Source organism: Lolium perenne, chromosome 3, assembly GCF_019359855.2.
Source record: "Lolium perenne isolate Kyuss_39 chromosome 3, Kyuss_2.0, whole genome shotgun sequence".
NCBI lineage: Eukaryota > Viridiplantae > Streptophyta > Magnoliopsida > Poales > Poaceae > Lolium > Lolium perenne.
Genome location: NC_067246.2, coordinates 35834709 through 35853634, shown reverse-complemented (window position 1 = coordinate 35853634; position 18926 = coordinate 35834709). Strand labels below are relative to the sequence as shown.

The following is an 18926-nucleotide window of genomic DNA, read 5'->3' as shown; positions in this document are numbered from 1 at the left end:
CAAAACAAAATAAAATAAAACAGAGAGAGAGGTAGAGTGTACTCCCCAGGTGAACTTATGAGTAGAGCTATGCCTCCCCGGCAACGGCGCCAGAAAATAGTCTTGATAACCCACAAGTATAGGGGATCGCAACAGTCTTCGAGGGAAGTAAACCCAAATTTATTGATTCGACACAAGGGGAGGTAAAGAATACTTATAAGCCTTAACAACTGAGTTGTCAATTCAGCTGCACCTGGAAAAGCACTAGTAACAGGGGTGATGTGAAAGTAGCAGTAATATGGGAGCAATAGTAACAGTAACACAGCAGCAGTAGCAGTAATATGAGAGCAATGGCACCAGAAAATAGTTGATACTACTTCTAATGACATGTAGGAACGAGTATATGATGATGAAAGATGGACCGGGGTTCCCAGCTATCTACACTAGTGGTAACTCTCCAATAACAAGTGTTGGGTGAACAAATTACAGTTGGGCAATTGATAGGATTGAAATAGCATTAAGACAGAACATCAAGATTATTAATCATGTAGGCATGTTTCCCATATATAGTCATACGTTCTCGCAATGAGAAACTTGTACAACATCTTTTGTCCTACCCGGTAGGTGGCAGCCGGGCCTCTAGGGAATCTACTGGAAATTAAGGTACTCCTTTTAATAGAGCACCGGAGCAAAGCATTAACACTCCGTGAAAACATGTGATCCGCATATCTAAGCCTTCCCCTCCAGTTGTCCCAATTTCTGTCACTTTGGGGCCTTTGGTTCCGGACATAGACATGTGCATACAACTTGTAGATACAATCTAAGCAATAAGTATAGAGCTTAAATCTAAGATCATGCCACTCGGGCCCTAGTGACAAGCATTAAACACAACAAGATTGCAGCAACAATAACTTCATAAACTTTGTAGATAGACAATCATAATGTAACAATCCATCGGATCCCAACAAACACAACACCGATTACATAAGATGAATCTCAATCATGTAAGGCAGCTCATGAGATCATTGCATTGAAGTACATGGGGGAGAGAATACCAACTAGCTACAGCTAGAACCCGTAGTCCATGGGGGAACTACTCACGGAGCATGATGGAGGCGGTGGCGTTGATGGAGATGGCTTCCGGGGGCACTTCCCCGTCCCGGCAGGGTGCCGGAACAGAGACTTCTGTCCCCCGAATTGGAGTTTCGCGATGGTGGCAGCGCCCCTGGAGTCTTTCTGGAGTTTCGTCAATCGGTATCGAGGTTTTAGGTCACCAGGGATTAAATAGGCGAAGAGTCGGAGTCGGAGGGGCCACGGGGCCTCCTCACACTAGGCCGGCGCGGCCAGGGTGGAGCCCGCGTGGCCCTATTGTGTGGGGCCCCCAGGGCACCCCTCTGGTCCCCCTCTGACTTTCTGGAAGGTTCCGGGAAAAATAAGATGTTGGGTCTTCGTTTCGTCGAATTCCGAGAATATTGCCCGAACAGCCTTTCTGGAACCAAAAACAACAGAAAACAGCAACTGGCCCTTCGGCATCTCGTTAATAGGTTAGTTCCATAAAATGCTTAAAAACATTATAAAGTGCAAGCAAAACATGTAAGTATTGTCATAAAACAAGCATGGAACATCAGAGATTATAGGTACGTTGGAGACGTATCAAGTTCTAAGATCATTTTACTCGGGTCTATGTTGGTAACTCATGCTTTTCCCTCAGCAGAGAAAATGGGGCAAGATTTTGAGCTTGAAGAACCTGAGGAAGATCGTCTTCGAGATGCCCTCTCCTTACTTGAAATTCATGGGGATTTGGCGCGTCGCACTATTGTTGACGCGAAAACTGCCTTTACGCGCCTCTTCCCCTATTTCTGATGGGATTCGTAGCATAGAAAACAAAAAATTCCTACCGCAAGAACGAATAACAAGCCAAGATCCAAACTAGAAGATGGTAGCAACGAGAAGATCATGAGACTAACCCTCGAAGATTTCCAAAGCCTACGAGATTAGATCTCGTTGTTGCAGAAGATGATCACTTGCCGCTTTCAAAAACGCGTAGAAGATCTTGACGGTGCCACAGTCGGGCAGCACCTCCGTACTCGGTCACACGTTCGGTGTTGATGACGACGTCCTTCTCCCCGTTCCAGCGGGCAGATCCTCCTCGGAATCCCGACAGCACGACGGCGTGGTGGCGGTGGTGGTGGAGAAATCCTGCAGGGCTTCGTTGTAGCCGTGCAAGAGGGAGGAGGAGGAAGGGGCGGCAAGGGTTTGGGGAGAGGGAGCTAGGGCTGCGACTTGTGCACCTCTTGGGGATCCCCTTGCCCTCCTTTTATAGGTGGAAAAGGTCCTTGGGTCGTCCAAGACCTGCCCCAAAAGTTTGGGAGAGTTCTGGTAGGTTTCTGTCAGCCGAAACCTACTAGAACTAGGACTCTTTTGCCAAATCCGAATCTGCCTTAGGGGAAACTTCTTAACCCTTAAGGAAAACATGGATACACCAATTATGGAACCCTCTGGACTTCCTTAGACAGCCCGGGTCGTCCCGGACACTTCCGGAACCTTCCACAATATTCCGGACTATTCCGGTCCTTCCAAAACCTTCTAGAAGCTCCGATCAAAACACCGAACTTTTTCCGAACCCCGGAAAATGACTTCCCATATATGAATCTTATTCTCCGGACCATTCCGAACCTCCTCGTGATGTCTCGGATCCCATCCGAGACTCCGAACAACATTCAAGCTTCATTCCATATTCCATATCTACTTAAAACGACATCAAACCTTAAGTGTGTCACCCTATGGTTCGTGAACTATGCATACATGGTCGAGACTCCTCTCCGACCAATAACCAATAGCGGGATCTGGAGATCCATAATGGCTCCCACACATTCAACGATAACTTAGTGATCGATTGAACCATTTACATACGATACCGATTCCCTTTGTCACGCGATATTTTACTTGTCCGAGGTTTGATCATCGGTATCTCCATACCTCGTTCAACCTTGTCTCCGACAAGTACTCTTTACTCGTATCATGGTATATCATCTCTTATGAACCATTCATATGCATGCAAGCTAATCAGACGACATTCCACCGAGAGGGCCCAGAGTATATCTATCCGTCATCGGGATGGACAATATCCCACTCTTGATCCATATGCCTCAACTCATACTTTCCGAATACTTAATCTCACCTTTATAACCACTCATTTACGCAGTGGCGTTTGATGTAATCAAAGTACCCTTCCGGTATAAGTGATTTACATGATCTCATGGTCGAAGGACTAGGTAACTATGTATGGGAAGCTTATAGCAATTTGAACTTAATGACGTGATCTTATGCTACGCTTATTTGCACTACAAGAAAAGTTGCCATGGCCGACGAAGTTGAAGTCGCGCCGTGGTTGCTGGTGCACTATGGCCGACGATTTTTGGTCTCTCTGTGGTGCATGTCAAAACTTTTTTTCTCGTTTTTGAGGCCACCTGGCCCGACGAAAACGGCCAAAACGTCTCCTATGGTGGCCCGGGACGTGGTGCATCTCGAATTCTCGGGTTCACCGGCCGAGTCAACGCAAATCCGCACCACCCAGGGATGTAGGGCCCAGATGGCAGCCTCTCTAGCATTGTTTTTTTCTCGATCGCGCCATCTCGTTCAACGCTCTCCGATCGAGCCGTTTACGATGCAGGATCATGGGTCCCACATGTCATCCTCTATGAACCAAAATTCTTTCTTTTCTTGGATTGTTTTTGACCCCCTGATTTCTGGCTACTTCCTTTTTCTTTTGATCCCGTGCTGCCTTGGAAACGTTGAGACCGCTGCTGCTAAATGGGACTGCATGTCATCCTCTATGAGCAATCAACTTTCTTTTCTTGGAGTTTGTTTGGCACCTCATATTTGGTCACTTGCCTTTTTCTTTCGATCCCCTGCCGCCTCTCAAACGGTGATACCGCTGCTGCAAATGGGACCCGCATATTATCCTCTATGTACTATAAAACTTTCTTTTCTAGGATTTTTTTGGTACCTCATATTTGGTCACTTGCCTTTTTCTTTCGATCCCGTGCCGCCTCTCAAACGGTGAGACCGCTTCTGCTAAATGGGACCCGCATGTCATCCTCTATGTACTATAAAACTTTTTTTTCTTGAATTATTTTTGGCTCCTGATATTTGGTCACTTGCCTTTTTCTTTCGATCCCGTGTAGCCTCTCAAACGGTGATACCGCTGCTGCTAAATGGGACCTGCATGTCATCCTCTATGTACAATCAAGTTTCTTTTCTTGAATTATTTTGGCTCCTGAATTTGGTCACTTGCCTTTTTCTTTCGATCTCATGCCACGTTTGAAACGTTGAGGAACCTGCAGGCTCATGGGACCCGCATGTCATCCTCTATGTACTATAAAACTTTCTTTTCTTGGATTTTTTTGGCACCTCATATTTGGTTACTTGCCTTATTTCTTTCGATCCCCTGCAGCCTCTCAAACGGTGATACCGCTGCTGCTAAATGGGACCCGCATGTCATCCTCTATGTACAATCAAGTTTCTTTTCTTGAATTATTTTTGGATTCTGATATTTGGTCAGTTACCTTTTTCTTTCGATCTCATGCCACGTTTGAAACGTTGAGGAACCTGCTGGCTCATGGGACCCGCATGTCATCCTCTATGTGCTATAAAAGTTTATTTTCTTGGATTTTTTTCACCCTCTGATTTTTGGCTATTTCCTTTTTCTTTTGATCCCCTGCCGCCTTGGAAACGTTGAGTAAGCTGCTGACTCATGGGACCCGCATGTCATCCTCTATGTACAATCAACTTTCTTTTTCTTTTGATCTCAAGCCGCATTTGAAACGTTGAGACCGCTGCTGCTAAATAGGACCCGCATGTCATCCTCTATGTACAATAAAGTTTCTTTTTTTGGATTATCTTTGGCTCCTGATATTTTGTCACTTGCCTTTTTCTTTCGATCTCATGCCGCCTTTGAAACGTTGAGTAAGCTGCTGGCTCATGGGTCCCGCATGTCATCCTCTACGAACAATAAAAGTTTTCTTTCTTGGAGTTATTTTTGACCCCTAATTTCTGGCTATTTGCCTTTTTCTTTTGATCTCCTGCCCCCTTTGAAACGATGAGGACGCTGTTGGCAGGTCGGTCCCACATGTCATCCTCTATGAACAATAAAAGTTTCCTTTGATGGATTTATTTTGAACCCCTAATTAATTTCTGGATATTTCCTTTTTTTCTTTTGATCCCCTGCCGCCTTGGAATCGTTGAGGATGTTGCTGCCTCATGGGTCCCGCATGTCATCCTCTCAGAACGGTAAATGTTTCTTTTCTTGGATTTTGTTTACCAAACGATTTTTGGCTTATTTTTTCTTTCGATCTCCTGCCGCCTTTAAAACGTTGAGGACGCTGCTGGCTCACGGGTCCCACATGTCAGCCTCTATGAACAATAAACGCTGAGGATGCTGCTGCCTCATGGGTCCCGCATGTCATCCTCTCAGAACGAAAATGTTTCTTTTCTTGGATTTTTTACCAACAGATTTTTGGTTTATTTTTTCTTTCCATCCCCTGCCGCCTTTAAAACGTTGACGACGCTGCTGGCTCATGGGTCCCCGGGATTAAGAGCGAGGTATCCACGCAGGAACCAATGAAGCCAAGTCGAAGAAGATGATCGACGAAGTGGTGTAGCATGCACGTGGCGCATGTTTAAGCCCATATATAGAGTGACTTATTTAAGTGGCACACGTGATTGGGTTGGGATACCTCGACGAACCTCGGATGGTTGGGCACAATAAACCGTCTCGGTGAGAGTACCATGTAGAAACACATTGTTGATGTCAAGCTGATGAATCAGTTAGTCTGGAGCAACGACGATGGACAAGACGGTCCGAACAGTTGCCTGCTTAACGACCGGGATGAAATATCGACCAGATGGCTAACTCATTGAAATCTAATTAAGTAAATCATGCATTAGCAAAACCTATTCAATAAGTTCAACATAACACGATTTTGCAAGTTCTGATTCTCTTCTACCGGAATGACACCAATAATAACATATCATCATTTTTTATGAAATTGAGGATGGGACCCTGGCCTCCGCATCAAAAATATGCATAGGACATTTTTATTAATTTATTTAACAAAGGACGAACAAATAGCATGCATCGAAAAACCTGAAGCCTCCACACAACACTTACAGGCCCAACAATCACTAAACATCATGTCAATATGACATTCTACCCAGAAAACAACAAAATCCCTTCATCTGGTTTAGCATATTCTTAGCGAGCATCTCATATACACGCTAGAGATGTACGTCCGAAAACCCGCTGCCGCCAAATGAAGGGAGCCGCAACCCATGGAGAAGGGCAGGCCGCCTTTCGCTCTGTGGGCTTTGCCCAACAACCTCATCCAACGGCAATGAGGGAGGAGATGGGTAGAGTGGCGGCTAGAGTTAGGTGGAAGGGGTTGGGGGCAACCTAGAAGTTCGGGTGGCCCGTAATCTAAACGATCAAAGTTTAAGCTTGCAATTTTGCAAACCAAGTTATATTTCTTAATAAGAACAAACCACATGTCAACAAATTCAATACAATTATTATACAACAAACAAATAAAAATAAACATTACATTTGTAGGTTATGTTTACTAGTCAGCGTGCCCTGCCAGCACGCTCCTGATGATGCTGGGACTCCAAGTGTAGAGTGTTACGTCAGCAGAGTATTTTCCTCACAAGGTTGACTCGAGGGTTATATCGAACTCTCAGGCAATTAGGAAAGAGGTATCTCCCTTCCTCTTATTATAGCAATCCTGCAAAGTAAAATAAAGCCGTGTGTACCAACTCCATTGTGAAGCCCAAGGTTTCGTATTAGTAGGAGTAAATAAAAGTAGTAACACAAGTAAAGTAAACTAAACAAGTAAAATAAACTATGTAAAAGCGGTAAAGGAATGATTGTTTCTAGGTTTTGTGTGTAATTAAGAGAATTAAATATTTTATATTTTCGAATTAAAATAGTGCTGCAAATAGAAAGTAAGATAAATGCAATGAAAAAGTGTTTCTTATGATTAAAATTGGACCGGGGTTCATGGGTTTACTTGTCTACTCTCTCTTTAAAGTTGTAGTGGATAATAACAATTCATCAGTGAGATAATAATAATAATAGAACTTTAATATGTGTAAGATACACATTCATATGGGCATCACGTAGCAGCGGACGCAAGAAGAAATTATAGTGTGGGCGCACCTCTAATTTTTTTTTGCACTTCTCAATTGTGATAAAAATTTGCCAAATGAACAATCTATGAGACCAATCAGTTAAAACGCGGAGGGCATTAGAGCACACCCTTGCAGCGTATTTGCGAGCAACGAGGCGGCGCTAGGTGGTCTATGTGCGGTGGTGGAGGCCGTTGAGATAGCATGGGAATGGATCTAGGTGGTGCTGCATTGTCGAAGATACCGAAAGGGAAGGCGGCGGCGCTCGGGTGCGAGGCCCCGCGCTGAATGGAAAAGACTGGCCCTGCGCTGAACTTGGCTAGTCCTCATATGTTAAAGAAGATGCAATATCTTCTTTGCTTCATGTTTCTCGTAATTTCACGCAATTTGGATTGCCCTCTTCATTTCTACACAACAAAATTATAGTAACATATAAATGACATATTCACATATATTCCTCTCTTTATTCTACACATCAAATATTTTTTACGAGTGCCAAACTACAAGTTGAATCAGTACAAAGAATAGGACATTTTGACAACAGTATGGACAGTAATACAAAGAATAGGACATTTTGACAGTGTCCTGAAACCTAATCTTGATTCGACGGGAGAATACCTGCATAGGAGGCAGCGGCGGCAGGCAGGAGGAGCTGGGCAGTCGAGCACGGAGCTGTCGGAGTACCTGCTTATGCTTCAGCGGCCAGGGGGGAGAAAAGGGGGCAGCAGGCTAGCGGCGACCGAAGTTAAGGAGGGGAAACGAAAGGTGAGTCGGCGAAGGGAGGCACCGAGGTGGCCAGTGGGGGAAGAAGGGGACTCAGCGATGCGGCTGTGGCAGGGGGTCGAATTGGAGAATCGTGCGACTCTCCCTCCCCTGCAGTTGCGTTTTGCGGCTGACTTTCTAGGTCTGCTTGATGTCTGGATCAACAAACATGTCAATTGAGCTGTTTTCAAGCACTAACATTAGGGGTACAAAAAAAATCCAAAAATTCTGGGTGGGCCACGGCCCCCTCGCCCCCCCCCCCCCCCCCGGGTACGCCCATGACATCACGTCCTACATAGAGATGATGCAACACATCTCTCTTATACTTCACAAGAAAGGAAAATTCCATGCAATCTTGTATTAAGAATTAACACAGTATAACCATAAGTACTTTGACATGATGTTTGAATGTCAAATATGCTACATTGAACAAACAAAATCATCAGTTTTGTCACGTTACGAACATAGCACTATCCCTAGTGAGGTAGCAAAAGAAAAGGAAAATCCATAATATTTGTTGTCACTATCCGATCACTAAAACCATGCTACTCCATCTAACACACATCTTTCCACACATATTCTTGCATACAAGTTGGATCAGAATCAATACTTAAGAATGAGGTACATAATATGCATCTATCAATACATCTTACACAAAATAGATTCAAATCCCATATCCAAATATCATAGAATAAATATCCACCGCATAGGAATTACATACATAACCATAATCATGTTGGGCAGCTCATATGCTACTAAGATCTATGAAGAACACGAGACAAATAGATCAAGCTACTGCCATAAACCTGTAGTCCAGAGGTGGACTACTCCCTATTGATCATGGTGTTGATGAGGAAGACGTTGGAGAAGATGGAGATCCTCCGAGATCCTCCGGCGGCGGCTCCGGTGGAGTTTCCCCCTCCAAACTTCGCTGATGCCACCTCCATTTTCGTGTTTCTGTGTTTTTGCGGCGCTCTATTCAGAGAACCCTCGGGGGTCATATATTGCGCTTTATAGGGCAAAAGTGGTAGGTTCGCGAAAGAATCAAACGAATCGACGATCGATGGTCAAAAGAGGTGGGGTGGTGCGCACCCTTTGCTGGGCGCGCCACGTGTCCTCTTTTGAGCCTCCAGGCCCACCAGGTCAGGCCCAAGTGCTAATGCTGCTAAAAATGGCATCCCGAAATTCTAGCTTAATTTAACTCCATATAAATTTCTGGAAGTGAAAAATAATTTAGCGACCATATTGGAACAAGAACAAGAATAACAAAACAAAAGTTTCATGTTCTGCAGAGTTATTTCACCATTTAGCTAGTTTGCGTTTTTTCTTAGAAAACCAAGATAGTTTACTGATTGATAGTTGTTTAGCGACAATATAGGAACAAAAATAAGAATAGGCTGCAAGTAAGGACGTTCGATTTTCGGGGTTGGGTGATCATCGGCCAGCCGTTAGAGTAGCAGCGGAGAAGAGTTGAGCCCATGAACGCTCTCTTACGTTCATATGGCCTTATCTACACTACTTAAAAAGGAGGAACATGTTCCCTATTCTGCCACTACAACAAATATTTTGGTTGTCCTGGTCGCTCGACATCCTTTCGCCCCTCTGCTCTGGAGTCTGACTCCACCCCCTAATCGTGCCTATTATTCCTCATTGCCATCAGCGGTAATCAAACTTTTCATTCCCCAAACAACGCCAGGCGCTGCACATGCCCACATCCCTACCGCATCGCGGCCGCGCTGCACGAGCCTGCTGGCCACCGTCGCGCGATTCTACCCGCCGCCGCCTCGATCCTGCATACCCGGTTGCCACGATCCTGGACGCGAGGCCGCCACCCTGCACTCGCTGGTCGCCGCGCGTGCCTTCCCGCCGATGCGTGCCGATCTGGCCGCTGCTTCGAGTTGGGGTGCGGTGACGCCATCGGCGTGGTGGCGGAACAGTGAGCAGGGAGCACCGGGGACGGAGGCGCCTACATCGACCACAGGTCCAACGGCGAACAACGGCGGTGCGTAGGTACGTACCTGACTTTTCCCTCCTTTACTCTCCTCTCCCTCTCTGGCCTCACCTCTTCTCCCTCTGCTAGCGAGCGCAACGGCGGGCGAACCGGAAGATCTCGATCTTCGCTGCCGCATCCTTGGCTCCACGGCTTCTGCCAGCGGCGTAGTTTGGCGGTCGGGCGGTGGAGGATGATGCAGCCATCCCCGTGGTCGGTCCCCTTTCCCAAGTGGAGGAGAGGCCTGCACGTGGTCGTCGGCGGAGCGACGGGATTGGATTGGGGGCGGAGCTCCAGCCTCCTTCTATCTCACCGGAACCGGCGATCAAGGCCGGCATCCTCCTCTCTCCCTCGCCGTCGCCGCCGCCGCCATAGGGCACCTGGACAGTTCCTCCCTCTATATAAGCTCTCTTTTTATGTCTGCTTGGCTGAGGACACGAAGCGGGAGGAGGGGGAAATCCGCACTTGTTCACATCTTCCAAAGGCCTGGCCCCCGGCGCCTCATCCTGCCTGGCCGCCGTCCGCATACATCCGTCATGGAGGCACGCCCTGGCCCCCACCCCACTTCCCAGGCCGAGCTTCTCTGTGTCTGCCGGATGCAGCTTCTTATGACCTCGCCGGCTGTTCCGTCGTGTGGCTGCTCCATAGCCAGCAGCGCCACCTCCTTCTCTCGCCAATGGTGACAACACATCTAACTCTGTAGGAGGAGGCAACAGCGAGCAGGCGCTGATGCGCTAGAGTGAGGCGAAGGGAGAGGAGATGGTGGTGAGGGGAACGGCAGAAGGCTCGGTCTGGATAGACTGGACAGAGGCGTTGTTCTGTTTCTGCTGATACACGTCCAGGACGAGGTGGTTCTCCTGATCGTCGGCATGGCGGCGTCTGCGGCTTCGTATGCGGCCAAGTCACCTTAAGCTGGCAATGGATCCAACAGCAAGGCAAGTTTTTCGCTAACCGATCTTTGTGTTTTCTGCTTTTATCCTCTTTTCTTCAAGAAGTAGTCGATCGGCAAGTCAAGTTCTTCCCTGACTGATCTATGTAGTTAGATAACAAATACTAGACTATTACCATGTTTCTATTTCTCTGGATCACATGTTGTCTGGATACTTATCGATATAGACAACCTACTTGCATGCATTCATGTGTTTAGGTAACCAGTATACTGATTAAAAGATTCAGTATTAGTTATTCACTTCTATTCTTGCAAATACCAATTTTTCTTTCAATCCAACGAACACTGAAAATCTTCTTCTATTCCAGGGTAACATAATAGAGGGGTGCTAGCTGCATAGATCGACTGAAGGCACAGCTCAAAGAAAGTTCAGTTTACACCTTTGAAATGTTCATGGTTGTTGATACATGGAGGAAGTACAAGATAACAGATTATCCATACGAAATCAAGATTACTCATCGCTCAAAGATCCAATAGATTATCCCACTTGAGGTCCTCCAAGCATGTACTGTCGACAACACACTTCTATATGGTATTTTATTTACTCCACACACTTCTTTAATTATTCATTCTACCCTATTATTATTATTATTATTATTATTATTATTATTTTCCCCTCTAACTGCCATTTTCCTACTAAGCCAATACTTTTCTCATGTGTCACAAGATGTTGGTTTAGTGGATGTGGTGACAGATATCATACCATAAGAAACAAATCAAGACCCAAGAACAAATATTCACCTTATCGACACAAGGTATAATTTCCAACACATCCACCGATAGTTTGACTTCTAATTAGAACACGACACAGGGTATAATTTCCAGAACACAGTTTCAGATAATTTGAATTCAAATAGTTTTTTGTACTGCCCTGTCCAGAAACTTGATGTTACATGGTTTCATCAAACTAGAACTCTTGGGAGTGCATTGCATGTTGAGTTAAATTTGGCTAGAATATTATTGAGTAATTATTTCAGCTGAAAATTTGTTCGTGATGCAGATTGTGGGCAATCATGGATAGGAGATACAATTGATGTTTAGTAATATTCACTTCATGGTATGTTTCCCCTTTCACCGTATTTTGTATATTAGAGAAAATATGTTGTGACCTTCTGGTCTAGCAGATGCTTCTTGATTTGAGGATCCAACACTTTAAGTGATTCATTTTCGTGATTCGTTTTCAAGTCCATGTAGATTACTCATTTGAATAACAAGAACAGTATCTTCTACCAGGTTGTTTGAGCACCCTCTATCAGATAGTCAAGCATAGGTACATCTTATGTTAGTTCCTGATTCACGTTTTCCTGGACTCATATATGTATGTCCACATATGCAGAACAATAATATTTTTTTGTGGTATTGGGAGTATCTTTGTTCTTTGCCTCAAACTGGCCCAACGGGGAACATTATCCACCTACCTACCGATGTAGGCATGCGTACCACCTACATTATCAATGCATTGGGGATTGTTTGTGCTTTCTAGATAAAATTATGTTGTATAATACTGTAAAATTATTTGTTGCCTCAATGGTTTGGACCCTCCAGAAAGTTTTGTGGGCAAAGTAACGTTAATTGTGATTTTTTATGCTTTACTACTTGTACGTATCTGCAGACGAAATATGATTAATTATTCCTCATTAGAAAGTGTGGCATGTTGATCGATAGATGTGCATTCTCTCCAGCTGCTACAAGAGCAACGAATGGCAATTAATAAATTACATGGATGGTGTCAACCTATAGCTTCCGTGTATCCAAGTGGCTCTCCTAAATTTAACTTGCAGCAGTCCAACTCAGCGGGAAGGAAATTTAAGGAAAAAGCCTTCGCCGAAGGCCAAAAAGGCTTCTCCAAAAGGTATTCAGTCTAAGTTTGTCCATGCGCATTATATTATGCTGTTATCTTCTTGTAACAATAAGACTAGCTGCGAAAACTTTAAAATGAATGGATCTTACATATATTTATTTTCCTTGATTCCATTCCATCTTTGTTGAAAATCATTTTGCTATTGGTTTGACCGTCCATGTTTTGACCCTAGCCGCCTCTATCTCCGATGAGGACTTCTACATCGGCGCCTCCCCTCCTTGCAGTCTCCGTTTCGATTCTGCAGGGGCTTTCTTACAAGCTACGGAGAATTTGGGATTTGTTTATGCACATGTATGTAGTCCACCTGTCTTATTTGCAAACCCTTGATAATGCAATAATTAATTGTGCTATAGTTGATAAAAATTCCTGCAGGGAAAGTAACTAACTATGTTAACTTTTCATTCAGAAAGTGCATATTTAATGGAAATGGAAGACATTGGAAGATCTTGTTTTAGCCGCAGAGGGTGGAGTATCTGAAAATATAGACAGTGAATTTGATTTTGATTTGGAAAATATTAGTACCGATGCTGAGTTGCAGGAAATAAAGTGCCTGTTTTGTTCTCAAAATATTACCATAGGTACAATTATCCCTCCGATGTTCCTTGTTGCTCTAATCTCAAGGGAGATTATCTTAGTTGATGGATATATAAGGATATGTATTGGTTTCTAAATTCAAGCATACATGGTAAATAGTCCTTGTGGAGGGGGCATAGCATCACAGAAGCGTTGGCGAGGTACACGGTGGGTACGGAGATCACAATTGGGCTTGTCAAATCTACCTGGAAGCCTAAATTTGTAAGGATGTTCAGAACATATCAATAGACACAGTAGAATGGATCGGAATTAGAAGGTTCGATTCATTTGAAGCAAAATACAGACTGCAACGTTCATACTGAAGTTCAGAAGAGATATGATGACATGTTATATAGGTATAGCTGAAGCTTATTAGACTAATTATTGTAGAATACAAATACATAGATCTTTGAGATGGCTGAATTAGGATGGCTAGCTGTAGGGCATCGAGCTATACATTATTTTGTTGCTTAAAGCATATGAATATGCAGAAAGACCGAGCACCGCCGAAAATAGAGATTGTGGCCTAGCCAAGGGTACATCTTGTTTTATCAGTGGTGGAGCAGAGCATATCCACGTCAAAACCAAATTTGTACTATTATGAATCTACTTTGAGTGTCATAATTTAGAGACGTTCCTTGTGCTTGAAACGAAAATGATACTGTATTTGGAAGTAGAGTTTTTCTGAGCATGTATTTTTTCTTCCCCTTGTTTACACCTCAACTTGGAAAAACTGGCATTTACCTCCAGTTTGGGCATGCCTGCATCCGCCAGCTTACACCAAAAACCAACAAGAAAGTCCATTGAACTAATTTATGTTATGCCGATTTAGTAATTTTGCAAAGTTTGGCTAATTATTTTTCTATCAAACATGTGCTTCAAAATATTGCCTCCTTACAGGGTGTTCCCTATTGGCTGGCTGCTAGAATTTTGAATTTTCATGGCATGTAAGATGATGTGTTGCTGTTCACAACATGGCCTTCTTGTCTACGTGTGGTATAAAAATTGTTCAGGGAAGTAATGAAAAATAAATCAGACTATAACACAAACATTCCTTCTCTCAGATATATACGTAAATCACATTCCAGATTATTCATGTCACTACATTGTTATTCATTCTTCAATACTTCCTCGAGTTATGTTATGCTAAACAATTTAATCACAACCAGATCAGCCATCGACCTGGTGGAGCTATTGAATGCTAAAAATGTCACTGTGGTATGTGTTCAATAAATGCAATTTGCATATAATCCAGATTGGCGGATGGGTATGTGGTTATGCTATCGAAATTGGTTCTTGCTTCCCTGACAAACTGTTGGTGGGTATGAAAAGGGCAAAAACAATTCCTTAACATGGGAGGCCCAATAAGCCAATCGTTTACACCCAAATTATTTTGATAACTGGGTTACATCCAAATCATTTTAACCAAATGCCACCTAGAATTTTTTGTGCTCGAGTGGCAATGCATGCTTGAGATGTTCGAATATTCGCATGCATTGTGTTTATATACTCAATAGAAAGGAATGGCAACACATGTAAATTTTACTATGAATATCAAAGTGTTGATTAGACTAATCAGAAAATAACTATTCCTTCAGTTATACATGTGTTTGCAGCCCCCATGTTTTGTGAGACAATAATACATGCAAAAGAAAAGGTTATTGAGTTGATAGTTATGACGACCTATAACACAGGTGTGGGATTTACCGTGAAAAAGCAACAAGAAGACTCAGAACTTGGAATCACGCAGAGGCACAACAATACTGTTTTGTTATTGCGTTCGGCATTATCATGTTGTAGTAAATTATGATATCCCTAATTTTTTTGAATTCTCATAGTGAATTCTGAATTATATATGTGCATTGGGAAATAAAATTTGAAAACCCGTAGCAACGCACGGGCATCTGAACTAGTAATAATTACAGTACGGGCCACATGATCCAGGAGGTGGAGGTCTCTGTTTTCTCGCAGGGTGCAAAGGGGTTGATGGAATCGCGACCCTGGAGCCGACTCAGGCGATCACCGCCGCCGGATGGATCCGACCTCATCAGCGTCCTTCCTGACGAGATGCTTCGCCTGATCATCGCGCGCATAGGCTGCGTCCGCGCTACCGTCAGGTCCGGCCTCCTGTCGCGCCGGTGGCGCGGCCTCTGGATCGGCGTCGGTCACACCAATCTCATGCTGCGGGATTTTACGCCCGCCATGACCGAAGCTCTTCTCGCCCGCTTCGCCGCATCATCAGCGCTGTCCACCATCGACATCCGCCTTTCGAATAGTATAACCTCGTCGGACCCAGTCAGACAAGTCAACTCGTTGCTGCGGACCGCCGCTCTGTTGTCGCCGACGGAGCTAGCCTTCACCCTCACGGAAAATTTCGTGAACTACGCGGTCTCTCCCTTGGACATCGAGCTTCCTTGTTTCAACCGCGCCACCTCGATTGAGCTGGACACTGGGTCCCGTCGCATGAGGCCGGCGGCGCCGGCGGGCGAGTTCACCCAGCTCCAGAGCCTGTCCCTCAGGGGAAAATTCGTCGACCTTGGTGCCATGCTGGACCGCTGTCCGCGCCTGCGCACCATCAACCTCGCCTTCCGCAGCGTCGCGCCAGATTCAGTCGAAGCGACACTCGCCTCGCTCGACGCGGCAGCGCCCGGCGCCTCTGTGTGCCTCCTTGACATCTGCATCCATCAAGGACATCATATCGATGCCGCTCGTTTCGCCTCGTTGCTCCGCACCCTGACGAGGGTCTCACCGCAGGAGCTGGTCTTAACGAGACCTGCTCCTGACTTCACTCACCGACGAATCCATCATGACATGACCATGATTGATGCCCAGCTGCCCTGCTTCAACCGTGCCACATCGATCAACATGTCCTTGCACAAGATATGCTTCACGCAACTGCCGGCCGGCGAGTTCATGGCGCTAGAGATGTTGTCCCTCTCCGGAAACATAATCACGGACCTTGCCACATTGCTCAACCGCTGCCCACGCCTACGCGAGCTCACGCTCGTCTGTAGTGAGTCTACAAGCAACATCAGAATCCACTCGATGACGCTGCAGAAGCTCAATGTCTACAGGGTCAGGGAATGCCAGAGCATCGACATCGTGACTCCGGTGCTTCAGCAACTGATGCTCGAGGTGCACGCCGACACAAAATTGAGCATCGACATCGTGACTCCGGTGCTTCAGCAACTGATGCTCGAGGTGCACGCCGACACAAAATTGAGCGTCTCCATCTCAGCGCCAATGGTGCAGAATGTCATGTGGGAGCGCTCGTACATAGGGTTGCCTTCTGTGTTTGGTTTTTGGAGCATTCCGTACATGAGCTTAAAGACGGTTCATCAGCAATCACGCGTACATGTCTTATGCTTGCACATATCACCCGATGTAGGTCGCATATATGCTCCCTGCTAAATCTATTGAATTTAAACAGTACTTATCTAAATTAGTTTTACGTGATATCTGCTCTTTTTTCTTTTTTCTTTTCAGGATCCTCTAGGTGCGGAGCTGGACTTTGCAATAGAGATGGAGAAAATTCTAGTTACTGAATTCTCTATGTTGGAGTTACATCTCGGAGCGACGAACCATATTTCTGGAGGACTTGTGTCGCGACTCCTTGGGATGCACCGCATCCAAGCTGCTACCCAAAGGTTTAAGGTCATTCTAGAGCATCCCTCCAAGGTAATTCTTGGTGCTCTTTATATATCTTATTACATGCATAGTATACCTGTTAAGCATACTTTCTCTAGATAGTATCGAGATAAGGTCTCAATTTTCATGAACCAATAAGCAATGTGGTGCATAATTATCATATTCTCCAGGTGATAACAGAATGCCGAGGTTGTCCATGTGACGAACCCAAGAACTGGAGCAGCCAATGTCTATTCTTGCCTCGTCTCGAAGAAGTAGAAATTGAAGGCTTCAATGGAGATCATCGCCACCTTGATTTGTTGAAACTGCTATTGAGATGTGCGCCAATTCTGAAGACAGTAACTATAAAGCTGGCATCTGGGCTTCATAGAGAAAACTTCCGCGGTGGCTTCAGGAAAATCTACAATATTTTGTGTGTGTATCCATCCGTTAGTTACTCTGTTTATGTCTGCACTGGTGGACTGTTTGGGTGTTCCCCTGCTTAGCGTGCTCCTAGATGCAACAACAATGTTTTCATACATTTCACACACATGAGAGTGCAGGCTCGTGCGTGGCATGGAGCAATTTTCTATGAGATATTCTTTCGACCGATGTGGGTAATTTTTGCCGCTGTGGAATGTTGAGATTCATCATTTTTTAATTAAAGAATTTTCTTGGTTGGTTTCTTGGATAAGCAATTTGATCGAGGAAACTTGATCCATGTGGATGGAAGGAAAGTGAGAAGTGTGGGTCGTGCAGTTAATGCTAGTGAAACCGCCCGTGGATCACTCATTTGATCCGTGTCTTTGGATCGATCATCTAACATTTTTTTTACAATCAATACCATATATATTTATAGTGGCACATAGCACATGGTATAGTTCACTTAATTTGTGTAGTATAGTTCACTACATTAGGTTTAGAAGTGCACGTGTTTTTATGTTTGTTTTCAAACCATAGAGAAATTCTTGTTGGCAACTTTAATGGAAAGCTGACGACACACCAAGCCGAGCTCTAGATTTCGGCTTTTTCCTCTAAAGAAATAAGGAGAGGACATATTCTATCATTCATAAAGTAGACTTTACTTTCAAAGATTTTAATTTATACAATAAGAATATTAATTCTTAACAAAATGAATTAGCTTATAGATAGAGGGAGCAACTCTCTGACAGCAATTTATAGATTATTTTGAAACATGATCCATGTACACAATTTACCTTGATTAAGCCGTCTAGGTGTTTTTAATTCAAACCACAAGAAACGGCTCACTCATTTCTCTCTACTCGATGTAAAAGCCGAAGGAAATGGATGGAAACAATGCTGAGAAAACAGAGACGGGCAAATTTATCAGCGGAAAACCGGCATAGATATGGGATACAAGTGTAGGCCCGTGTCACAAGTTCCTGCTCAATGTATTTTTTCAACCGGTCTTCCACCCCTTTCCATTGCATTTAAAGGAAATGACAGGTCTTATGTCAAGATTACAATGCAGAAATAGGAGTAGGGAGACATAAGCGAGCTGGTGCAGTATCAGGAAACCCACTGCGGGTATTCGACATCGAATACTCATCATGGGACAAAAACCTGGTACCACAAGCATACGGTTTTAGAAAAGGGGTAGTTCAAAGAAACAAAACAGGAAAGGAAACAAGTCTAAAAAAGCAAAAAGCTACAGGGAGCAAGGGGCATCAACTTTTGGCAGCATCTGAGAGATATGACCAACAACAAGAGAGCAAGAAAGTCTTCATTTCCTTCAGGCACCCGTAATCATCAACATCTGGCCTGGGGCAGTGGAGCCTCACGAGCGTAGATGGTCGAAGCGGCATGCATCATCTTCTGAGCTCCCATGGACAGACGTTCTTTATCCTCCGCTTTCTGCAAACCTGCCCAATACATTAACAAGGAAATGGAAAAGAAAGTGATTTCGCTAGAGGATCTCAACACATGCTCTTCAAAGGTCACTTTATTTCTTACTTTCCAAATAGCCCATCAAGTGGCTC

General features: G+C 44.5%; 1 protein-coding gene and 1 long non-coding RNA gene across 2 annotated transcripts; both read left to right on the top strand.

The window, feature by feature from the left end:
• The first annotated feature begins 11093 nt into the window (after window positions 1-11093).
• Window positions 11094-13880, top strand: LOC127338049 (uncharacterized). The gene is made up of 6 exons (XR_007874174.2): window positions 11094-11397; window positions 11533-11620; window positions 11866-11922; window positions 12548-12717; window positions 12899-13017; window positions 13133-13880. It is a non-coding gene; the product is annotated as an uncharacterized lncRNA (long non-coding RNA).
• A 1354-nt stretch (window positions 13881-15234) lies between these two features.
• On the top strand, window positions 15235-17205 carry LOC127339069 (uncharacterized). The gene is made up of 3 exons (XM_051364968.1): window positions 15235-16650; window positions 16786-16977; window positions 17128-17205. The coding sequence occupies exons 1-3, from the start codon at window positions 15235-15237 to the stop codon at window positions 17203-17205; spliced, it is 1686 nt and encodes a 561-aa protein (XP_051220928.1).
• Window positions 17206-18926: the final 1721 nt, after the last annotated feature.

What these genes read in the sequence shown, in the direction of transcription:
- LOC127339069 (XM_051364968.1), top strand. Translation starts at nt 15,235, where the DNA reads ATGATCCAGGAGGTGGAGGTCTCTGTTTTCTCGCAGGGTGCAAAGGGG. An exon ending in CGGTTCATCAGCAATCACGC is followed by an intron (nt 16,651 to 16,785) that starts GTACATGTCTTA and finishes TTTTCTTTTCAG; the next exon opens with GATCCTCTAGGTGCGGAGCT. An exon ending in TTCTAGAGCATCCCTCCAAG is followed by an intron (nt 16,978 to 17,127) that starts GTAATTCTTGGT and finishes AGGTGATAACAG; the next exon opens with AATGCCGAGGTTGTCCATGT.